Below are 22,531 nucleotides of genomic sequence, written 5' to 3'. Positions count from 1 at the left end.
CGTGTGTTCAGCGCTGCTGGTGGTGTGCTGACAGATAAGCGCACGCGGCTCTCCACTGATAATGTAGACAGACTCACGTTCATAAAGATGAACAAATCATGGATCCGAAACGACTTTTCTACCCCTGTGTCATCCTGGGGAGAGTAAAAGCTTGATGATTGGTTAAAATCACCCTACCAACCGTTTTAAGCTTTCAAATTACTAATCATGTTTATCTGTATCTTGACTGGAAAATAATTTGGGCTTTGTAGCAGTGTGCAGCACTGATCCTATTAGGCCATCTATACTAAAGCTTCACCAGATTTAAAATTAAAAATAATTTTTAGCTGCATCTAGCCCGGAAAATAATTTTGGGGCTCCGAGATGCGCAAGGCACATAAGTGCCTTCTTGCTGCACTACCTGCAGCATGACCCTCATATTGTCAGAATTCGAAGTAATCATGACTACTGGGTTGCCACACTCTTAGATCCCCCAAACTTTTCGATCAACCTTTTCATTTTAATAAAGACCAAAAAAATGGTCATTTTTGAAATTATAAGCATTAGCAGGTTGTTAGAAACTGAAATCAAACAGTTTTCAACTCAAAACTTTATTCTAGGTGATGTTACATTTTCACATAGGACCCCTTGTTCGAAAGGAGCTTCTGAACTCTCTCGTCCATTGAATTTGTCAGGTTTTGGATGGTTTCTGCTTCAATTGTTTTGCATGAGGACAGAATACCGTCCCAGAGCTGTTGCTTAGATGTGAACTGCCTCCCGCCATCATAGACACTCCTTTTAATGATGCTCCAAAGGTTCTGAATGGGGTAGAGGTCAGGGGAGCATGGGGGTCACACCATAAGTTTGTCCCCTTTTATGCCCATATCAGCCAGAGATGCAGATGTTTTATGTGCAGCATGAGATGGTGCATTATCATGCAGAAAAATGATCTTGCTGTGAAATACACGGTTCTTCTTCTTGAACCATGGCAGGAAGTGCTGTTTGAGAAAATCCACATACATTATGGAGTTCATCTTTAGCGCCTTCAGGGATCCTAAAGGGGCCGACAATCTCTCTCCCCATGATTCCAGCCCAAAACATTACTCCACCTCCTCCTTGTTGGCGCTGTAGCCGTGTTTGCGTGGGGTGTCCATCAACCAGCGATCCTCCACTCCATCCATCTGGACCATCGAGCGCTGCACGGCACTCATCCATGAACAAAACAGTTTTGAAATCAGTCTTCATGTAATGTTTGGCCCACTGGAGCCGTTTCTGCTTGTGTGAAGTGGATAGAGGAGGTCGACAGGATGGCGCATGCACAGCTGCAAACCTCTGAAGGACCCTGCATCTTGTTGTTCGGGGGACGTTGGAGGCACAAGCAGCTTCAAAAACTTGTCTGCTGCTATGACAAGGCTTTTTTGCCGCTGCTCTTTCAACCTGACGTAATTGCCTGTAGGAAAGAGTCCTCAATTTGCCCTTATCAGCACGCACACGTGTGTACTGTGAATCAGCTACATACTTCTTGATTGCCAAGACACTTCATCCTGATCATCGCACAATGTTGATTGTAGTCATGCCTTGACCTAAACACTCCACAATTTGTTGCTTCTCAGCAGCCGACACATCCTTTTTCTTTCCCATTTTGGCAGAAAATGTAGGCTGCTTAATAATGTGAGAGAGCCTTCTTAAGTAGTCTTGCCTTTCATTGGACACACCTGCCAAACTAATTAGCACAGGTGTCTGCAATTGCTTACAGTGATATAAAGAGCCCTGACACACATCACCATCAATGAGTTTAACTGACAAACAAACAAATTCTTCCCTTATCACTCCTAAACACTTTTTGTATAATAATTTGGAACGCAGTGTACATGTGCTTTTCCACAAAACACCAGTGGTTCACGTAGTGAATCTTACAGTTCTAACTTGCCAACCGTGGTCTGTATGGAGTTGTTCAATAAAGGGCCCAAAATTAAGATAACATAGATGGGAGAGGTCTCTATGAATAGGAATTCCTAAGTATTTGATACCCTGTGAGGGCCAGGCAAAGGGAAAGTTGGACTGGATGGAATCCTATATGGATTTGGGGAGGGAGACATCGAGGGCCTCAGACTTCGCTGCATTGATTTTAAAATTTTACCATGTAACAAAGTGATCTATTTCAGCCATAACAGCATGGATGGATATATGTGATTGAGTGATATATACTAGGACATCATCAGCAAATAGAGAGCACTTGTACTCGGTGCCTCCCACCTCAAACCACCTAATATTGGGGTTATGGCGAATTGATGAGAGCAGGTGCTCCGTCACTAGGATGTATAAGAGAGGGGACAGAGGACATCACTGCCTTGTCCCATTGGTGATTGTGAAAGGTGATGAAAATGTTCTGACGCACCCCCTGGGCCTTGGGACACCCGGAGCCGGACCCTTTTTGGTGGATGCTGGTGGTTGTAGTCTTCGTGGCGGCGACCCAGTTCCGTGGCTCAGGGCGGTCAAACCAGTGGCGGAACTATTTATGTGGTTTTCATGTTTAAATGTCCGACTACGCCACGCGTGGATTGCGGTCAGAGTGAACCGCCGCTACAGGGCAGACCACTGAGGCTGGTGTTGTGGGTGCAGCAGAGCGTAGCATAACTCCCCACGGGAGGAGTATAGCCTCAGGGCAGTGTATGCGGAGGATGGGGGTGATGGTGCAGGGCAGCAGCAGTAACGACACGGAGTCAGTGATGCAGTTCAGGGCCTTTACTCACAGTTCTTATTATCCAGACCACGTCTGCAGGTAACGGCTGCCCACGTCGTACTGTGCTCACCAGGTGAGGGGCTCAGACAACTCCCAGATAACTTTGGAGCACTTCACAGGACCCCCTTTGTGTGTCCTTTGTCTGGCCTTTCTTACCAACACTTCTGTCCGGCTGCCTCGGGCCTCCTCTTGGTAAACTTGGCGCCAGTTTCCCTGACCCTATATGGTGCCTTCCTAGCGGGTGTAGCGAGGGGCTGCGCCACATAAAATGTCAGAGCCTCCGGTTTCTAGCTGAGGGTCGTTTCCTGCCTCCACTAGTTCGGGGACCGGTCTCCCCCTTTGGCCTGACCCCTCCACGCAGGTGGATTCGGGCGTGCGGTGGCGACTCGCCCGTCCGCACCCCTGTGATCCCTTTATTCCTCGTTCCTGGAGCCTTCTCCGCTCCTCTTCCTTCCTTCTCCCTCTTCCAGGCCTGGGCCTCTGTTACTAGGCCCGCCTCCGGAGCAGAGCTCATGCAGAGCCCCTGCTCCCTGCCACTTCTGCTCAGACTTCTCTGCACTGAACTAAGATGGTGCCCACCTTTTATACTCCCTTCTCAATGCACCCAGGAACTGCTTCCTCCCTGCTCCTGCACTACAGGGTTCCCCTTCCTCAGTGTTCCCTCCCCCCACTCCAGCCAGGGACAGGGACTGTCGTGCCCATCTCAGGGGCATATTGGTCGCCCTGCCCCACGGCAATGTGGTGTAATGCATGCAGGTGTCGGGTCCTGATCCACACTCCATCCTTACCTGAGAGTGAGATATCACACCTCTGGGTGAGGTGCAATACGTCTGTAGCAACCGAGCCCTCAGGGTGCTACAGTTCCATTTATCTTCAGCCTAGGTGACGTATTGCGATACAGGGCCGTGATTTTGGCTATAAAAGGGTCCCCTAGACCCCTACCCCAAGCTTTTTAAGAGAATCATATATGGCGTGCCAGGAGACTCTATGGAATGCTTTCTCAGCATCCAACGAGAGTATCTAATTACAAATTTTTAACTGCATCTAGCCCAGGAAATACTTTGTGCCTAGTAGCAGTGTCTGCTAGTGAGCGGATTATCCCGGCTGTTAAGCAAGCTGCACCACCTGTAGTTTAGACACTTAATTTTTTCTAAGGAAATGCTTCGGGACCATGGGATACTTAGTGAAGAGCATCAGGAGGCACCCCAAGGCATAGGGGCTGGGACTGGCAGTAGGATGCCTTGCGGTGGACAGCCGAGCTCGATCCTTATAAAAGCTTTTTAACTGCAGCAGCTTTAGTGGACGCTACTGGAGCTGGAATTACCGTGGCTGCTGGCATGAGACTTGCCCTCCAATAGATCCTTGTAAATGGATTTAAAGTGTATTCATTCAAATTAGAGAGACAATTTAAATTAAAAAGCTTAGAGCTGCCTCCACCACAGGGGGGCTCGCTCGACCCACCAGCGGACAGGCACCAGTATTGGGAGAGGGGGGCTGGCCGTCAGGGTTCACCGCGGCTCTGGCACAAACCCGGCGACACGGAGGTGGCACGGGCAGGAGCGGACTGGCCGTGTCGGCTTCTCACTTTTTGGATTTTAGAAGGGCATGACATGCCTATATCTGTGTCTCCCCCTCCTTTTACTCCTCCACCTCTTTTATTTTCGCATGACTATATGTACTTGTCACTTTTCCATGTGTTAGTTATGTCTTCTGAGCAGTTTGTCAGCTTTTGGACACCTTTGAAGGTGTTTTCTATGTGTTTCTATGTGTTTTTGTTTGCCTGCCATTGGTTTTAACGGTGTTCGAAGGTGTTCGACGAACAGTTCGACGAACAGTTCGGCGAACACACGGGTGTTCGACGAACCGAACCGAACTCGAACACTACGGGGGTGGCTCAACACTAATCCTTGTATCTGTATACTGTATATAGGGAAAGTTAGTATAGTTGGGTGGGCCGCATGAGTGATTAGGAAACATGGGTGGAAAATAGGTAATTGGGAATTGTATATTGTTATTATTATTGTGTACTGTGTTAGTGGGATAAATAGTATATTAACTGTAGACTTTTGTGTAATAAATACCTTTTATTAGCACACGGTTTTGTCTCAGTTGGTGTATAGTATAAGGCACAGATAACGTTAGTGGATATTAATTATTAATAATCAAGTTTGATGTTAATAGTTAATATCGGACCTGAATAGAGGTGTAGGAGAGTTCCCCCATTAATTACTGATATTTTTGGAGGGAAATCCCGTCCTTTAACACTCCCTTTACTAACCTATCAATACCATATATTACAATTGCCTTGGATGGTTCAGCCACAACTTCCAAGCAGCACACTCGCTGTCTTGGGGTCATATTCGACACTAACCTTTCCTTTATTCCCTATAGCCAATCGCTCACTCGCTCATGTAACCTGCATCTTAATAACATCTCCAGAATCCAACCTTTTCTTACCTTTGAAACTGCAAAAACTTTTACTGTCAATCTTTTTCATTCTTGTCTGTGTTAGTACACTGATCAGTCCCCCCTAACCAAAGTTTCTCCTCTCAAATCCATCCTGAATGTGACACCCAAAGTCGTATGTCTGTCCAGCTGCTACATCAATGTCTCTACCTTGTGTCAGTCACTGCATTGATTACCCATTCGCTCCAAAATACACTACAAATTTATCTCTCTCAGCCACAAAGCTCTCCACAGTTCTGCACCCCCCAATATCTCCTCCCTAAATTCTGTCTACCGCCCTACCCATGATCTCCGTTCTGCAACAGATCTAAGATTAACATTCTCCATAATCCGAGCTTCGCACCTCCGTCTCCAAGACTTCTCTCATGCTGCTCCACTTTTTTGGAATGCACTACCCCAGACAATCAGACTAATATCTAGTTCCCACATTTTTAAGCGTGATTTAAAATCACATCTCTTTAGACAAGTCTATTACCTCACTTTACTAATTTAACTTTTCACTGCTTCCTCTTTCTAAATTTTCATCAGACTCTGGCCCTTCCTACTCATCTGTCTCCACACCCTTCATGCACCCTATAGCACACAGTAACTGTACTTAGACAGATACTGGCTGATGACCAGTTCATGAAGCTTTTTTGAAATGCCCTACTTATTATAATGATTGTGTCCCCCCCTATCTTTCTATAGATTGTAAGCTTGCGAGCAGGGCCTTCACTCCGAGTCCTCATATAACTGTTAAACAATGTGCTACTTTGTACTTTCTTTATTGTCTGTACATGTTCCTGCTTAATTCTGAAGTGCTGCAGAATTTTTTGGTTTTATATAAATAAAATTATTATTATTATTTTCTATATCTAGGTCAAAAGGTCATTTTGTGGAACATATAGCAATTTTCGTGCACATTTATGTACAGTATACACAGTACCGCATTCACTTTGCAGTACTATGGTCTAAATGTATGGGCGTTTGTCTTTATAATCAATGGTCCTCTATGTGGAGCACAATAAAAGTGATTGTCTCATGACATGAACCCCTGTCTAGTTAGAGTCACCTGCTTAACACCCCCATTTGTATGACACACTGGCATACAAGGAGTGTCCATACATTTGGGTATTGTAAGTTTCCGCTCTGTTTCCTACTCAGTCACTTTAACGTTTTAACATTTCTGACTTGCACAACCAGAACCAGTCAAATGTTTGGACATGCCTGTTCATGCAATGATTTTTATTGGAATGTGCACATTTTAGATTCAGACTGAAGGCAGCAAAACTATGAACTAACGTATAGGGAAACAAGGAGCAAAGAAACATGTGCGAAATAAACACCATTTTTTACTACAATGACTGATTTTTATACCCTTACAATTCTTTCCAGTAGCTTAATTATTAATTCATCTGGAATGGCTTCCAACAAATAGGTATGCCTCATCAAGAGCTCGTTTGTGCCATCACTGGCCTTTAGAAAGTATTTGTGACCATCAGGTGCATTTTTCTGTGCCAGTGTGGGTACACTGCTTCATACATGAGCCCTAAAATTTTTCTAAGCCAAAATGTGACAAGAGCCACTCAACTCAAGTAGAGGTGCAAACTTGGTACAAACTTGATGAAGCTACTTGAGAGAATGTAAGAGGGTATAAAGCTGTCAACATTGTTAATCAAGGGGGTACTTTGGGGAATCTAAGATGTAAAAAAAAACTGTAATGTACCGTACCTAAATGTTATTAAAATGTAAATTTGGAGTAATCTGCAGGTTAATAGCATTCCAATGTTGTAATATCACCTTACTGAAAGCACAGCTACTGGGAGAAAATTAACTTTATTCCTAGCAGGAGTTCCCGGCTTTTAGTCATAGAAGCATGTTGGAGCGGCTACAATCACCGTTCAGTACACAGAGAGCGGCTTCTATAAGCACGCCCCAGCACTTTGATTGACAGCTTGCTCTGCCCAACGAACTGTCAATCAAAGTGCTGGGGCGTGCTTACAGTCACCACTCACCATGTAATGAGCAGTGATTGTAACCACTCCTTGCATGCCCTGATAACTGAAAGCCAGCAGGTCCTGGGAGGAATAAAGATAATTTTCTCCTGGTAGCAGCACTTTCAGTAAAGCGACCAAACAACATTGGAATGCTGTTAACCTCCAGATTAAGCCTATATTTGCAGGATAGGAACATTTGGGTACATGACAGATTCCTTTTAACACATATTGTGGTTTGTTTCTCAAGTGCTTCTTTACTCCTTGTTTCCCTATGTGTTCTTTCATTATGTTGCTGCCTTCAGTCTAAATCTACATTATACAGCCTTGGGAGTTAGTTCAATTTACCGTAATTAGTTGTCTATTATCCAAGCTTATCTATTGTTCTCACTTGTTACAATATTTGTATAAAGATAATTATACAAGAAAATACTACTACTACTACTTAGGTAGTCAAATGGGAAAACCTTTCAAAGTATTGTTCTAAGGCCACGGCCCCACTATCAGTATTTGGTCAGTATTCGCTCAGTATTTTTTCTCAGGAGTGGGAGCCAAAACCAGGAGTGGGTGATAGAAACAAGTCACCAATTCTGCATTTATCACCCACTCCTGGTTTTGGCTCCCACTCCTGAGAAAAATACTGACCAAATACTGATAGTGGGGCCGTGGCCTAAGATAGCATATAGAAATGCCAGAAGGAAGATGGTGGAAGTCTTTGAAGGACACTAATCACCAGAATCATCTGATACAACACTGTTGTAGAACAATGTATTGCATATTTTCCCCTTAAAGCCCCTTGAAAAATGATTGATTAGAACAGTGGGTCACAGTAGAGAAGTAATAAATAGCATTTGGTTAATTTATTCTACACATCTTATACCATATCTTCTATTTTGGTTCTATTTTGTGTTTTCAATTTTCATTTCCGAAGTAATTTATTGATTAAGTTAGAAAATGTAAAAATACTTACCAAACTTTTTTTTCCGTTTGCTTGGAATACAAGATATACAAGCTGGTACTGCCTGCCCATTACCTATTGCACAATAAGGAGGTTAATTGGTACCACATTAACCTGAAATAACTTATTTTACCAAGTGTTCTATTTTTTAATGTGATTTCAACGACAAAAAAAACATTACAATAACATAGGTTCCCAGCACATATTTTAATAAGGCAATATCTTTGCTGCCTTCTGACCAAAGGAAGTGAAAATTTCAGGAAATGTTATATTTTCTGATTCCTTAATGTCTACAGGCAGCAGTTGCAAGCAGAGTTTAGTTGCTCAGAGTCCGGTTGACGAATCTTGCTTAGTATGTGTTGTGGCGTAGATTGCTTGGGTAACTTGTCCACCCCGAGATTTTGTTGCTTTTGACCTTTGACTTGGATTCCATCGACAAATGGTGAAGATTTTGTCAAGAAAAATGTTCTCTTTTGCCGGAGCCGTAAATCTTTGCCCATTGATAGCTAATGTCTTGAGTTGATGCTGGTAACAGGGATAAAGTTATTTTCTTCCACCTAATGGAAACTTTTCCAAATCTGCATAATTAGCATCTTAAATGAGTTAGAAGTCATACAGTGCTTCATGTGATACAGCTTGGAAAAGCCAAGATCAAAATCAGTTCAGAGGAGCAAGTTGCTACATTTTTCAAAATTATGCAAACTTTTCAAATGCACCAAAATATTAAGACTTGATATTGAAATATCAGAGAGCATATATTTTACCTTTGCTTTATCTTCTTTTGGTTCATATGTTCTCTGTCTCTCTTCATTGATTTCCCAAATTTCACAAAAATGGTGCATGTTTGCAAAACTAGGAAACACACATTAGATTAATGTCAGCTTAAATCCAGCAATATTGGAGCTCTCAGCTGACAGCTTAAAGTGTATGGAGGTCTCTCAACGCTCTTCCGACAAATTATGTAAAATGATATAAGGATCCATCATGTCCAATTTTGGACTTCTGATAATTTTGTTCTTGGCAACATAAACTGCTATCAGAGGAGTCTGGCAGTGGCTTTTTCATGGAGAACATAGGACTGCTTTCGGCAAAGCAAGTGCTCCAGTGTGTGGAAGAGTTGGAACAGCGTTCCTGTGTATTGTTTATGAGAACCCTATGCCTAATTTATCACTGTAGATCTGAAAACATGATATCATAAAAACATAAAAGCTAAATTAACAATTATAGGTCCTCAAGGCATACAATCTTTGTTGCTCTACACTGGCCATACACAAGAGACCAAAGTCAAGGTACAACATGATTTTAGGCAAGTTGATGTATGTAGTGTTAGATCCAGATCCACAATTCCATATTAGCACATAATGATGGAGAAGCCTTTTAACACACACTACTTTGTTCCTTTAACTTTTATACCACTCATTTAGCATCATCTGAAGGACACTGGAATGACTAACAGAACTGCAAAATTGCAATACAGCCAAAGTGTTGTTTTTTGCCCCAAAACTCCCTCCAAAGTGCTGGCCACTAGTTATCATTCTTCTCTCTATCTTGCTCTAAACTGCCTGCTGCCAAGTGGAATCTGAGACACCTATATATGCTATATGCTCTCCTGGCTGTCAAGCTGCAAGCTGGCATAACAGAGCAGTGGGCTTTCATTTCAAACCAGGATATCCATTGAACAACTGCAGGAGAAGTGCCTGCGGGTATATTACGGATAGAAAGAACCAGCACCTATTGCCCTGGCAGAATGCTGATGAAGAGTTGATGGCAATATATGGACATTTTCATCTTAAATGAGCACCAAAGGCAATTTTAACTTGTTGTTAAAAATGAAGACAGCAAGGCCAAGCTTTTCTAGTGGTTGTAGGTGAAATCACAAATATGCTTTATGATGAAAAGCAGTCCAGGTGTCTTGAAGCATCTTATTCATCATTCCTTACTGAAATGTACTCACGTCTGAGTGTGAGTGTCGATGTTTACTGAGAAATGGGAAGAGATTGTTGTTGGATGAAAAAGACTCCCGATAAGCTATTATATACGACAATTTTAAAGCTTGACAGATCCATTGACCACAACTATTTATCCAAAATTTGTACATTTCTAGGTTGTATTCTGGAGAGAAATATTATGTTTCTGATTGCTATACAATGTATCCTTCAGCAAAAAAATATGTATGCTGCCTGGTTCGGACTGGCCCACAGGCTAACAGGTGAATCCTCCGTTGGGCCCCTGTGCAGGAGTAAGCCACTTACCCGCCCAAATATGAGCAGTAGTTGGCCCAATACATTTGAATCACTACGCATAGACAAGAGCAGCTTATCATCATGCAGTTAACAAACTACCCATCTTACTATTATATAGAAGAATAGGTAAATTAGTGAATGAAGGTAATTTAATGTTTTCATGTAGCCGAACAGTGGGCCCCAGAGTCAATGATACTGGCGGGCCCTTGCCACCCCAGTCTTATACTGTATGCTGCAGTAAAAGAGAAAGGAACTCTCCCCTTAACCACAGGTATGAAAATTCACAAGGTTTTCAGTACAGGGGTTGTAGAGGGATACAAGTGTTATGAGATGACACTACTTCCTTTCGGCGCTAACATTTTCATTGGGTCCCTGAATTTGAATTTATACCTTTTCGATGTCATCCACATGTACATCAATTAATATGTCCGGTCTACAAAGAGTTCAACCCAGAACTTGTATAAACAAGTAAATGTGAAAGCTATTTAATGGTCAGAAAGCAAACCAAGTATACAGAAAAAATTGAGACAATGATGTCAACCACACTTTTGCGTGAATGAATAACATCCTCCATATCAGACTGATTGTCGAATACTTTGCAATGAGATGATCTCATCTAGAAGATATCCAGTCGTTTTTTATTGGTCCGCATGAAGGGTTTGGGAAGGATTCCTCCCACAAGGACATATTATAAAAAGTATCCCATACACCTATCTGTTTTTGAAGGTCTTAGCAAGGTTCCCATATTAAGAGCATTCTTCAGTCTCCAGACTGTCCAGACAATGTGTCCAAATCTCTTTTCCGCACTTAAGATAGTAATTAGTGATGAGCGAGTATGTTCTGTTAACCGTTTCGGCGAGCATGCTCGGGCGAACATCGAGTATCTTCAGCGTGCTCGGGTGTTATGTTTCAGTCTCTCTGTGTGCATGATTTGCGACTGTTTGACAGCTTTAATACATGTGAGGAATGTCTTTTTCTTAGGCTTTCCTCACATGTATTAAAGCTGTCAAACAGTCTTACCTAGAAGAGTGATTTCTCATTTTTATTCCTGTCTTACCACTTTTAGTTCACAATTTCAGACCAGATTCACTTCTTATACTGAAGGCTCCCAGTGAGATGATATTTTCCTCTGTCTTCGGGTTACATATAATGTTTATCCATGTCACCAGTATTGCAGCTTGTAAGGAAATGGTGCACCTAATAAAAGGTGTTCTTGTCTAATCTAAGAACTATGCGAAGATTGGTGAAATGGGCTTTTTTGGGAATGTGATATATGGCAACACAGGTTCTAGACTTGTATGGACTGTCTTAAGACATTAAGGAAACAACTTGCTTTTCTTTTCCAAGGATCAGAATGGCATATTAGATGTCTTGCCTTTTAGATTTTAATACTCTCTTACATCTGCTGATGCAATATTTCTATTAATACAGCATAGATTTTGAGAAATATTCTGTTTAATACAAACACAAACATACATGGTAAGCATAACTTATAAAAAGACACAAATGCACTGTATCCTTGTATTCTGTAAATGTACTTTGTGTATAAAACCCAGTCTGGGCTGCACATACAGCATGTACTATGTTTATGGTAATAGTAATAGAGATGAGTGAATAAAGTCATTGTGACATTTTAAAAATTTGCTGAAAAATTTGTGATTCACTATATGCAAATTACTTAAAATAGCTGCCACCATTTTACACGTTGCAGATGATTGCATTAGCCAGAGAAGGCTCACATGACCTCGGGCTTGGCCAGGCAAGCTTCCATATAATACCTTGCATTAATCACATCACATGGTTTAGCACAGCCAATCAGAAGGGACAATTGTAACCTGTATAAAAGCTGAAGCAAGGAATACAGCAGCCTTTATGTGGTGAATCTGGATAGTGAGAGGACACCACAGATCACAGCTTAGCCATGGAGATAGGGAGAGAAATTTATAAAACACTGAAGAAACTGTACAGACGATGTGTGACATACAGCAGTGAAGGTGAGTGTGTGAAGAAATGAAAATAGCACCAATATAATTAATAAGAGAGATACAGGAGAGAGATAGGAGCCATATATTGTGAGGTCACTTTGTCATTACTAAGGCTGTTTTTGCAATAAAGAGCGTTATGCACATAATTACAGGGAAATTGGAGCCTTTACAGTACTTTCAGTCTGTGGTGAATTGATTTACCGACAATCAAATGGAAACAAAAAAATTCAGAGAAGTTGACGAATTCGAATTTCAAAAGATTCACTCATTTCTAAATATGAACCTTTACCAATTACAAACAATTAACCAAAATATTCTCTATACAAGCCACAGGCTTCTATAGTGGTAAGAATGGTTTAATGAAATACAATATATTCCATTTTTCAAAGCAATCATATACTGGTAAGGCAGGTTTTTGGCCCACTTTGAAACCTTGATTCCCCATTGACTCCTATGTAGTTGATTTTTTGGGGGACAAAAATTAGTTAATAGAATTGTGTGTGCCACTGAAATGGTATAGAAAATTGAAACTCCAAGTACAGCACCTATCTTTTTGCAATGTGATTTGAAGGAATCATGTTCTTTTTAATATATTTGTTAGACTCACAGAGGCAAAGTTACCGATAGATGATATTCTCACCTCTACTATCCTTAGTTGTCCTAACCAGTTACATCTGCTAAATTCTAAAAATGGGTTGTCTGGCTTAGAAAACATTTTTTTTTAAAGTAATATATTAAAAAATGTTAAGCTATTACATGCATGGAAGGGGGAAGGATAAAGGGTGGCTGCAAAAATATTAGTATTTTTTTGGGACCAAACCTGTTCATACATTGATTTACGTCAAGGGTACACACACAATCTGTAGACTGCAATGCTATTTTCTGCTGCCCCCAACATCTGATCACAGACATGCATGTTTGGTAGCTGTTTACATGTATTATTCATGTCAGAGGATGGCAAGTGGTGAGTAAGTAGTAGCAGGGACATTAAAGGGAACATGTCATTAGGATTTTATACCCCAAACCAATGGCATGTGTATTTAAAGGCACTGTCATGCTGAATATCTCCTTACTAGTGTTGAGTGAGCACTAAAATGCTCGGATGCTCGAAGCTCGGGCCGAGCTTGCTGTGAAACTCGGGTGCTCGACCCGAGCAACAAGCCCAATGTTAGTCTATGGGAGACCCGAGCATTTTTGCGGCGGCACCCCCGGCAGTCTGTAGAAAGCCTAAAAAGTGCCCAAAACGATAGTGACAGTGCTCAAATGACATGGGGACAGCATGGGGATCGCCCCAGGAAGCATTTCTGACCCCCAGGTCACTGCTGTCAACAACGTGGTCAGAGGTATTAATCCACTTTTACAGGCTCATAATAAAACGTTCAAAAATACTCCTCCACAACTTGGGCTATGTTCACAAGTAGCATTTTTTATGCGTTTTTGCACTTTTGTATTGCTTTCAACCTTGACAAATGCATTCACCGGGAAATGTCATTTTAACATTTTACATCCTTATCTGGTCATGTGCTGTGTGACACATGCATACAGTGCTGAAAAGACATGGGGACAGCATGGGGAAGACCCCTGGAAGCATCTCTGACTCCCAGGTCACTGCCTAAAAGTGTGCCCATCAGAAGTGATCCTTGCCGCATCAGAAGATGCAGACTTGCAACTATCCCCGTGCAAGTCCTTGTCCCAGGGCAGTGTTCATTTGTACCTCCCCCATTCCTTGCAATGCAAGCGCAAATATGCAGCCAACCACCCACCCACCCGCAGGCTGCAATACCATACTGCTAGCTTGCACTTGAAATGGGCCCTTTTAGTTTTGAGGAGGCCGAAGCTGGCCAGTACCTCATGGCTGCTTCGGCAGCGAGGTATCCATACTCAGTCCCCAGCCGCCTGGCGGCCGGGTGTCCACGCTCGGTCCCTAGACGCCAGGGGGGGCCGGGTGTCCACACTCGACCCCAGCTGCCCCACGGCCGGGTGTCCACACACGGTCCCCAGCCTCATGGGGGCGGCTGGGTGTCCATAAACGGTCCCCAGCCACCCCTTTTTCTCCTGTTACCGACCCACACACTTTTCTTAGACTGGCCTGCTTTAGGGCAGCATTAGAAGAAGCCCACCAGAGAACCCGACTCCTCCGGTGGGCTCTGGCTTCTCCATCAGGGGAGTTGAGAGTGCCAAGGTGAGGAGCATGATGATGATAGAAGTTAGCATCTGCTTTGTTTTCTTGGAATGCAAGTGCATGTATGTAGTAGCGGCTAGGCCTTAGGTGGTCAGCGTTTTGGCACATATCCTACCTCCTCCGAGGATTGCTTGATGTTTTCCTGGTACTATCCCAGTTCTATGACTCCCGTTAAAACAAAGCTTCAGGTGATAAATGATGGATGAGGTGGTGGCAAAGGAGAAAGAGCAGGAGGAACAGAGACCATTCACATCAATATCAGGCCATGTCTTGTAGGATATGTTTTTGTAACAAAAGGAGCAGTTCTGCTACACAGTTATAGGGCATACAGTAAGTGCAATGCCTATCCAACATTTCGAGGCACTCCAATGCCCGTTGGAAGTGATATGGAGGTCAGAGGGCCTTAACTAAACCATTTTTTCCATTTATAGCAACTGGGTCTCCTGTACACTGTTGGCCTAAGCAGTGAATGGAAGGCTTTCCAAAAATTATGAGGAACTGCAATGCCCTTGAAACAGACGTGGATTACAGAGTACTAAAAACCTTCTACCCATTATTGGGGAGTGGGTCTCCATTAGTTTTCGCCTTTGCATTGAAAAGCAAAAGCTGACTAAAATTAGGAGGAAATGCAATGCCCGTTTGAAGAGTTGTGGAGGTCACAGTAGCTTAACAAGATGGTTTTAATGCCCCTTGGAAGAGACGTGGAGGTCACAGTAACTTTACAAGACGGTTTTAATGCCCCTTGAAAATGTGGTAGAGGTCGCAGTAGCTTAACAAGACGGTTTTAATGCCCCTCGGAAGAGACGTGGAGGTCGCAGTAGCTTAACAAGATGGTTTTAATGCCCCTTACAAGAGCCATACAGTACAGCATATTACAAACATTATTCCCATTATTGGGAAGTGGGTTTCCCATAGTCTTTGCTTATGCCTTCCAAGCAAAAGCTGCCAAAAATTAGGACGTAGGAACTTGCAATACCATTACAAGAGCCATGCAGTACAGCATATTACAAACATTATTCCCATTATTGGGAAGTGGGTCTCCCATAGTCTTTGCTTATGCCTTCCAAGCAAAAGCTGCCAAAAATTTGGACAGAGGAACTTGCAATGCCTCTTACAAGAGCCATGCAGTACAGCATATTACAAACATTTTTCCCATTATTGGGGAGTGGGTCTCCCATAGTATTTGCTTATGCCTTCCAAGCAAAAGCATCCGAAAATTAGGACGGATCAACTTGCAATGCCTCTTACAAGAGCCATGCAGTACAGCATATTACAAACATTATTCCCATTATTGGGGAGTGGGACTCCCATAGTATTTGCTTATGCCTTCCAAGCAAAAGCTGCCAAAAATTAGGACGGAGGAACTGGCAATACCCTTACAAGAGCCATGCAGAACAGCATATTACAAACATTATTCCCATTATTGGGAAGTGGGTCTCCCATAGTCTTTGCTTATGCCTTCCAAGCAAAAGGTGCCAAAAAATTAGGACGGAGGAACTTGCAATACCCTTACAAGAGCCATGCAGAACAGCATATTACAAGCATTATTCCGATTATTGGGAAGTGCGTCTCCCATAGTCTTTGCTTATGCCTTCCAAGCAAAAGCTGCCAAAAATTAGGACGTAGGAACTAGCAATACCTCTTACAAGAGCCATGCAGTACAGCATATTACAAACATTATTCCCATTATTGGGGAGTGGGTCTCCCATAGTATTTGCTTATGCCTTCCAAGCAAAAGCTGCCAAAAATTAGGACGGAGGAACTTGCAATACCCTTACAAGAGCCATGCAGAACAGCATATTACAAACATTATTCCCATTATTGGGAAGTGGGTCTCCCATAGTCTTTGCTTATGCCTTCCAAGCAAAAGGTGCCAAAAAATTAGGACGGAGGAACTTGCAATACCTTTACAAGAGCCATGCAGAACAGCATAATACAAACATTATTCCGATTATTGGGAAGTGCATCTCCCATAGTCTTTGCTTATGCCTTCCAAGCAAAAGCTGCCAAAAATTAGGAAGTAGGAACTTGCAATACCTCTTACAAGAGCCATGCAGTACAGCATATTACAAACATTATTCCCATTATTGGGGAGTGGGTCTCCCATAGTATTTGCTTATGCCTTCCAAGCAAAAGTTGCCAAAAATTAGGACGGAGGAACTTGCAATACCCTTACAAGAGCCATGCAGAACAGCATATTACAAACATTATTCCCATTATTGGGAAGTGGGTCTCCCATAGTCTTTGATTATGCCTTCCAAGCAAAAGCTGCCAAAAATTTGGACGGAGGAACTTGCAATGCCTCTTACAAGAGCCATGCAGTACAGCATATTACAAACATTATTCCCATTATTGGGGAGTGGGTCTCCCATAGTATTTGCTTATGCCTTCCAAGCAAAAGCTTCCAAAAATTAAGACGTAGGAACTTGCAATGCCTCTTACAAGAGCCATGCAGTACAGCATATTACAAACATTATTCCCATTATTGGGGAGTGGGTCTCCCATAGTATTTGTTTATGCCTTCCAAGCAAAAGCTGCCAAAAATTAGGACGGAGGAACTTGCAATACCCTAACAAGAGCCATACAGTACAGCATATTACAAACATTATTCCCATTATTGGGAAGTGGGTCTCCCATAGTCTTTGCTTATGCCTTCCAAGCAAAAGCTGCCAAAAATTAGAACGTAGGAACTTGCAATACCATTACAAGAGCCATGCAGTACAGCATATTCCAAACATTATTCCCATTATTGGGGAGTGGGTCTCCCATAGTATTTGCTTATGCCTTCCATGCAAAAGCTTCCAAAAATTAGGACGGTGCAACTTGCAATGCCTCTTACAAGAGCCATGCAGTACAGCATATTACAAACATTATTCCCATTATTGGTGAGTGGGTCTCCCATAGTATTTGCTTATGCCTTCCAAACAAAAGCTGCCAAAAATTATGAGGAAATGCAATGCCCGTTCGAAGCGTCGTGGAGTCCCAGTAGCTTAACAAGATGTTTTTAATGCCCCTCAGAAGAGACGTGGAGGTCCCAGTAGCTTAACCAGACGCTTTTAATTCCCCTCTGAAGAGACGTGGAGGTCCCAGTAGCTTAACAAGACGCTTTTAATGCCCCTCGGAAGAGACATGGAGGTCGCAGTAGCTTAACAAGACGGTTTTAATGCCCCTCGGAAAAGACGTGGTGGTCAGAGTAGCTTAACAAGACGGCTTTAATGCCCCTCGGAAAAGACGTGGAGGTCACAGTAGCTTAACAAGATGGTTTTAATGCCCCTTGGAAAAGTAGTGGAGCTCGCAGTAGTTTAACAAGATGGTTTTAATGCCCCTCGGAAGAGACATGGAGGTCGCAGTAGCTTAACAAGATGGTTTTAATGCCCCTCAGAAGAGACGTGGAGGTCAGAGTGGTATAACAACATGCTTTTAATGTGCCTCAGAAGAGACGTGGAGGTCAGGGTGCTATAACAAGACGCTTTTCATGCCCCTCAGAAGAGACGTGGAGGTCAGAGTGGTATAACAAGATGGTTTTAATGCCCCTCAAAAGAGATGTTGAGGTTCCAGTAGCTTAACAAGATGCTTTTAATGCCCCTCAGAAGAGACGTGGAGGTCCAGTAGCTTAACAAGATGCTTTTAATGCCTCTCAGAAGAGACGTGGAGGTCACAGTAGCTTAACAAGACGGTTTTAATGCCCCTTGAAAAGTGGTGGAGCTCGCTGTAGTTAAACAAGATGGTTATAATGCCCCTCAGAAGAGACATGGAGGTCCCAGTAGCTTAATAAGATGCTTTTAATGCAACTCAGACGAGACGTGGAGGTCCCAATAGCTTAACAAGACGCTTTTAATGCCCCTCAGAAAAGACGTGGAGGTCGCAGTAGCTTAACAAGACGCTTTCAATGCCCCTCTGAAGAGACGTGGAGGTCCCAGTAGCTTAACAAGACGCTTTTAATGCCCCTCAGAAGAGACGTGGAGGTCAGAGTGGTATAACAAGACGGTATTAATGCCCCTCAAAAGAGATGTGGAGGTCCCAGTAGTATAACAACACGCTTTTAATGCCCCTCAGAAGAGACGTGGAGGTCAGAGTGGTATAACGACGGTTTTAATGCCCCTAGGAAGAGACTTGGAGGTCAGAGTGGTATAACAAGACGCTTTTAGTGCCCCTCAGAAGAGACGTGGAGGTCCCAGTAGCTTAACAAGATGCTTTTAATGCCCCTCAGAAGAGACGTGGAGGTCAGAGTGGTATAACAAGACGGTTTTAATGCCCCTCAGAAAAGACGTGGAGGTCAGAGTGGTATAACAAGACAGTTTTAATGCCCCTCAGAAGAGACGTGGAGGTCACAGTAGCTTAACAAGACGGTTTTAATGCCCCTCGGAAAAGACGTGGAGGTCACAGTAGCTTAACAAGACGGTTTTAATGCCCCTTGGAAAAGTGGTGGAGCTCGCAGTAGTTTAACAAGACTGTTTTAATGCCCCTCAGAAGAGACGTGGAGGTCCCAGTACTTAACAAGACGCTTTTAATGCCCCTCAGAAGAGACGTGGAGGTCAGAGTGGTATAACAAGACAATTTTAATGCCCCTCAGAAGAGACGTGGAGGTCCCAGTAGCTTAACAAGATGCTTTTAATGCCTCTCAGAAGAGACGTGGATGTCAGAGTGGTATGACAAGACGGTTTTTCTGCCCCTTGGAAGAGACGTGGAGGTCCCAGTAGCTTAACAACACGCTTTTAATGCCCCTCAGAAGAGACGCGGAGGTCAGAGTGGTATAACAAGACGGTTTTAATGCCCCTTGGAAGAGACGTGGAGGTCAGAGTGGTATAACAACACGCTTTTAATGCCCCTCAGAAGAGACGTGGAGGTCAGAGTGGTATAACAAGAGGGTTTTAATGCCCCTTGGAAGAGACGTGGAGGTCAGAGTGTTATAACAACACGCTTTTAATGCCCCTCAGAAGAGACGTGGAGGTCAGAGTGGTGTATAACAAGATGGTTTTAATGCCCCTAGGAAGAGACTTGGAGGTCAGAGTGGTATAACAAGACGCTTTTAATGCCCCTCAGAAGAGACGTGGAGGTCCCAGTAGCTTAACAAGATGCTTTTAATGCCCCTCAGAAGAGACGTGGAGGTCAGAGTGGTATAACAAGACGGTTTTAATGCCCCTCAGACAAGACGTGGAGGTCAGAGTGGTATAACAAGACGGTTTTAATGCCCCTCAGAAGAGACGTGGAGGTCACAGTAGCTTAACAAGACGGTTTTAATGCCCCTCGGAAAAGACGTGGAGGTCACAGTAGCTTAACAAGACAGTTTTAATGCCCCTTGGAAAAGTGGTGGAGCTCGCAGTAGTTTAACAAGACTGTTTTAATGCCCCTCAGAAGAGACGTGGAGGTCAGAGTGGTATAACAAGACAATTTTAATGCCCCTCAGAAGAGACGTGGAGGTCCCAGTAGCTTAACAAGATGCTTTTAATGCCTCTCAGAAGAGACGTGGATGTCAGAGTGGCATAACAAGACATTTTTTATGCCCCTTGGAAGAGACGTGGAGGTCCCAGTAGCTTAACAACACGCTTTTAATGCCCCTCAGAAGAGACGCGGAGGTCAGAGTGGTATAACAAGACGGTTTTAATGCCCCTTGGAAGAGACGTGGAGGTCAGAGTGGTATAACAACACGCTTTTAATGCCCCTCAGAAGAGACGTGGAGGTCAGAGTGGTATAACAAGAGGGTTTTAATGCCCCTTGGAAGAGACGTGGAGGTCAGAGTGGTATAACAACATGGTTTTAATGCCCCTCAGAAGAGACGTGGAGGTCAGAGTGGTATAACAAGACCGTTTTAATGCCCTTTGGAAGAGACGTGGAGGTCAGAGTGGTATAACAACACGCTTTTAATGCCCCTCAGAAGAGACGTGGATGTCAGAGTGGTATAACAGGATGGTTTTAATGCCCCTTGGAAGAGACGTGAAGGTCAGAGTGGTATAACAACACGCTTTTAATGCCCCTCAGAAGAGACGTGGAGGTCACAGTAGCTTAACAAGACGCTTTTAATGCCCCTCAGAAGAGACGTGGAGGTCCCAGTAGCTTAACAAGACGCTTTTAATGCCCCTCAGAAGAGACGTGGAGGTCCCAGTAGCTTAACAAAACGCTTTTAATGCCCCTTGCAAGAGAAAAACAGTACAGCATCTTAAAAATATTATTCATATTATTGGGGAGTGGGTCTCCCACAGTCTTTGCTTATGCCTTCCAAGCAAAAGCTGACAAAAATCAGGATGGAGGAACTTTCAATAATGGCAACACGGACCACGGTCACCCTGGTGGTATAGTGGTGGTGGAGGCTTAGGATAAGGAGAAGAACATAAAACAGCCGAAATGAGGAAGCGTATACCCATGTGTGGGTGTGAAGCGGTGCATGTGAATACACCTCCCGAAATAACACAGTGGATTTGACTTTATGTTACTTTGCTGTCATTTGGTGGTGATGAGAAGTCTGGCCCAATCCAGCCCTTGTTCATTTTGATAAGGGTCAGCTTGTCAGCATTGTCAGTTGACAGGCGAGTGCACTTATCAGGTATAATTCCCCCAGCGGCACTAAAAACACGCTCCGATAACACGCAAGCGGCAGGGCAGGCCAGGACCTCCAAGGCGTACAGAGCGAGTTCATTCCAAATGTCCAGCTTGGATACCCAATAATTAAAAGGCACAGAGGAATCACGGAGGACGCTGGTACGGTCGGCAAGGTACTCCCTCACCATCTTTTGAAACTTTCCACTCCTTGTGAGAGTACCCCGCGCCTCAGGGTCAGTCCGAAGGGAGGGTCTGAGAAAACTGTCCCAGAACGTTGACAGTGTTCCCCTGCCTCTGCTGGATTGTAGTTGCCTCTCTCTCGCTTGTACGCCTTGATTGGTCAACGAACTGTGACCTCTGCCGCTAGCGGGTTCAGATGGAAATTTTTTTAACAGTTCTGCAGCAAGGGCCTTCTGGTACTGGCCCATTTTTGTAGACCTCTCCACCTCAGGAATAAGAGAGTGAAAGTTCTCCTTGTAGCGGGGGTCTACAAGTGTCACCAACCAGTAATGACTGTCACCCAACATTTTGACAATGTGAGAGTGACGGTTAAGGCAGCGTAATATAAAGTCAGCCATGCGTGCCAGACTGGTAAAGGGCAAGATTTCCGTGTCCTCACCAAGATGACGACTGACCATGCTCTCCTCCTCCTCCTCCTCCTCCCCCCTGTCCTCAGGCCACCCACGCTGAACTGACGGTATGACAGTTGTACAGGTACTACCGTCTACAGCGCATGATACCAGCTCCTGTTCTTCCTCCTCCTCCTCCTCCTCTCCCTGATTGTCCCCCAATGCACGTTGGGATGAGATGAGGCTGGGCTGTGTGTAATCGCCCGCTATGGCATCTTGATCCATCTCATCATACTCTGGCTGCAATGCCTCCTCTTTAATTCTCTGCAGAGAGCGTTGCAAAAGACAGACAAGTGGGATGCTGACACTAATGATGGCGTCATCGCCACTCACCATCTTGGTGGCCTCCTCAAAGTTTGTCAGGATGGTACATATGTCAGACATCCAGGTCCACTCCTAAGGTCTTATGTGTGGAGTCTGACTTGAATATCGACGGCCTTGTTGCAGCTGGTACTCCACAACTGCTCTCTTCTGCTCACAAATCCTTTGCAACATGTGGAGGGTAGAGTTCCAACGTGTGGGGACATCAGACACCAGTCAGTGTGCCGGAAGCTGCAAACGCTGCTGCAACACAGCAATGGCGGCGGAAGATGTAGCCGACTTGCGAAAATGAGCTGACAGGCGGCGTACTTTCACGAGCAGATCTCGCAACTCGGGGTACGATTTAAGAAACCGCTGAACCACGAGGTTAAGCACATGAGCCAGGCATGGTACGTGTGTGATCTCGCCTCGCCTCAGAGCCGCCACCAGGTTACGGCCTTTGTCACACACGACCATGCCTGGATGTAGGTTCAGCGGTCTCAGCCACAGATCTGCCTGCTCTTTCACAGCTGTCC

At 43.9% G+C, this 22,531-nt stretch overlaps 1 protein-coding gene across 2 annotated transcripts in view; it reads right to left on the bottom strand.

The window, feature by feature from the left end:
• The window catches only part of LOC141272793 (protein-glutamine gamma-glutamyltransferase E-like), a 117,767-nt gene that overhangs the window by 16,469 nt on the left and 78,767 nt on the right, over nt 1–22,531 (bottom strand). Inside the window, exon 11 of one of the 2 annotated variants that reach the window (XM_073683860.1) lies at nt 8,132–8,194. The exons of the other annotated variant lie outside the window; for it this stretch is intronic. Coding sequence (XP_073539961.1) covers nt 8,132–8,194 — 63 coding nt within the window. The remainder of the gene's footprint in view (nt 1–8,131; nt 8,195–22,531) is intronic. 2 annotated transcript variants of the gene reach the window in all.

This window comes from Phyllobates terribilis, unplaced genomic scaffold (genome assembly GCF_046119375.1).
Source record: "Phyllobates terribilis strain yellow unplaced genomic scaffold, ASM4611937v1 Scaffold_5__5_contigs__length_657084704, whole genome shotgun sequence".
NCBI lineage: Eukaryota > Metazoa > Chordata > Amphibia > Anura > Dendrobatidae > Phyllobates > Phyllobates terribilis.
This window is presented reverse-complemented; position numbering and strand designations above follow the sequence as displayed.